Raw genomic sequence first — 1251 nt, 5'->3', positions numbered from 1 at the left:
CCTGGGCCGTCGGCATAGGTCCATAGATGCCGACGGGGGCCGTCGGCATAGATTTGGCCGTCGGCAACCCCAGTTTTTCTGGTAGTGATCCTCCTAGGTCATGAATTTATCTTTTTTTTGTACAGGCCGCATTTCAACGTTTTGATCCTAAAATTTTACACACATACACATAACATCCTTGTTTACTTCCACATATTTTTCAGATTTTTTTAAAACCGAAAATTTTGAATCTTTATTTTTATTTTAAAAAAAGGCCTCCATGGAGGCCGAGAGCCAAACGTCCATTCTCGGAATGGAGGGAGTAGTTTATTGATGACTACCACGAAGGCCACATGAAAATATGCACGCGAGGAAGAACATGCAAATTGCATATAGCTGGAAACATCGTCATTATTGCGTAAATTCAGATACACATCGGTCCACGTACATCGTCAGGGTAGCTAGACAGTGTTGGGAAACAAGCAAACACTGACACATCAACACACATGAAACATGCAGCGAGAGGCCAGAGAGGAGCGCGTGCGCGCTGGGCTCTCTCGTGTGGATCGATCATATATGCGTCGATCTAGCATGATGGCACGGGCACCTTGCAGGCGGCCATGACCTTCTTGCCGTTGGGGGAGTCGACGTACTGCTTCAGGTTGGGGTCGCGCGCGTACTGGCACATGCACGGCTGCTGCTCCTTCATCTTGCTGCAGCACGACGCCGTGGGCGCCGCGCTCCCGATGATGGCCCCCGCGCACGGGGTCAGCTGCAGCGCGTTGCAGGTCGCCGCCTCCGCGCCCGCCGGCGCCACCATCAGCACCACCGCCGAGAAGGCCAGGAGCGCCACCACCACCTGCCCCAAGTACTTCATGGCGTCTTTCTGAAACAACAGATTGATCGACTAGTAGTGAGCTAGTGGCTTCTGCAAGTATGGCTTCAGATGGATGTGAGCGTTTGTGGTGAGATGGGTGGTATTTATAGGCTCTCGATTGAGAGAGTGAGGCAGTGTTGCTGGGATGGTGATGATGGTGAGCTGAGCACAAGTTTAGACGTGGCTAGCTAGTGCGGTACAGGCGTGCAACGCATATTGGCTGAATTCATATATGTGCCTTCTTGTCAGAAGCACATAGCGTTCATGGAAGACAAGATGATGAGCAGAAATGGTCCACGCACTGCACCACTACGCCACTCGATGCAAAACTGAAAGGGGATAATATATACTGGCCGGTTTTAGTCGCGCTGAAAGCAACTCCAACTAGCATAACA

The 1251-nt window shown here is 51.2% G+C and overlaps 1 protein-coding gene across 1 annotated transcript; it reads right to left on the bottom strand.

Moving 5' to 3' along the window:
• Window positions 1–372: 372 nt before the first annotated feature.
• Window positions 373–951, bottom strand: LOC123180616 (non-specific lipid-transfer protein 2). The gene has a single exon (XM_044592691.1). It carries the CDS (start codon window positions 854–856, stop codon window positions 566–568), a length of 291 nt encoding a protein of 96 aa, XP_044448626.1. The 5' UTR covers window positions 857–951; the 3' UTR covers window positions 373–565.
• Between the last annotated feature and the right edge of the window lie 300 nt (window positions 952–1251).

The sequence above is a fragment of the Triticum aestivum genome, chromosome 1A, assembly GCF_018294505.1.
Source record: "Triticum aestivum cultivar Chinese Spring chromosome 1A, IWGSC CS RefSeq v2.1, whole genome shotgun sequence".
NCBI lineage: Eukaryota > Viridiplantae > Streptophyta > Magnoliopsida > Poales > Poaceae > Triticum > Triticum aestivum.
Note: the sequence above shows the minus strand (reverse complement) of the source record. Positions and strands in the feature narration are given on the sequence as shown.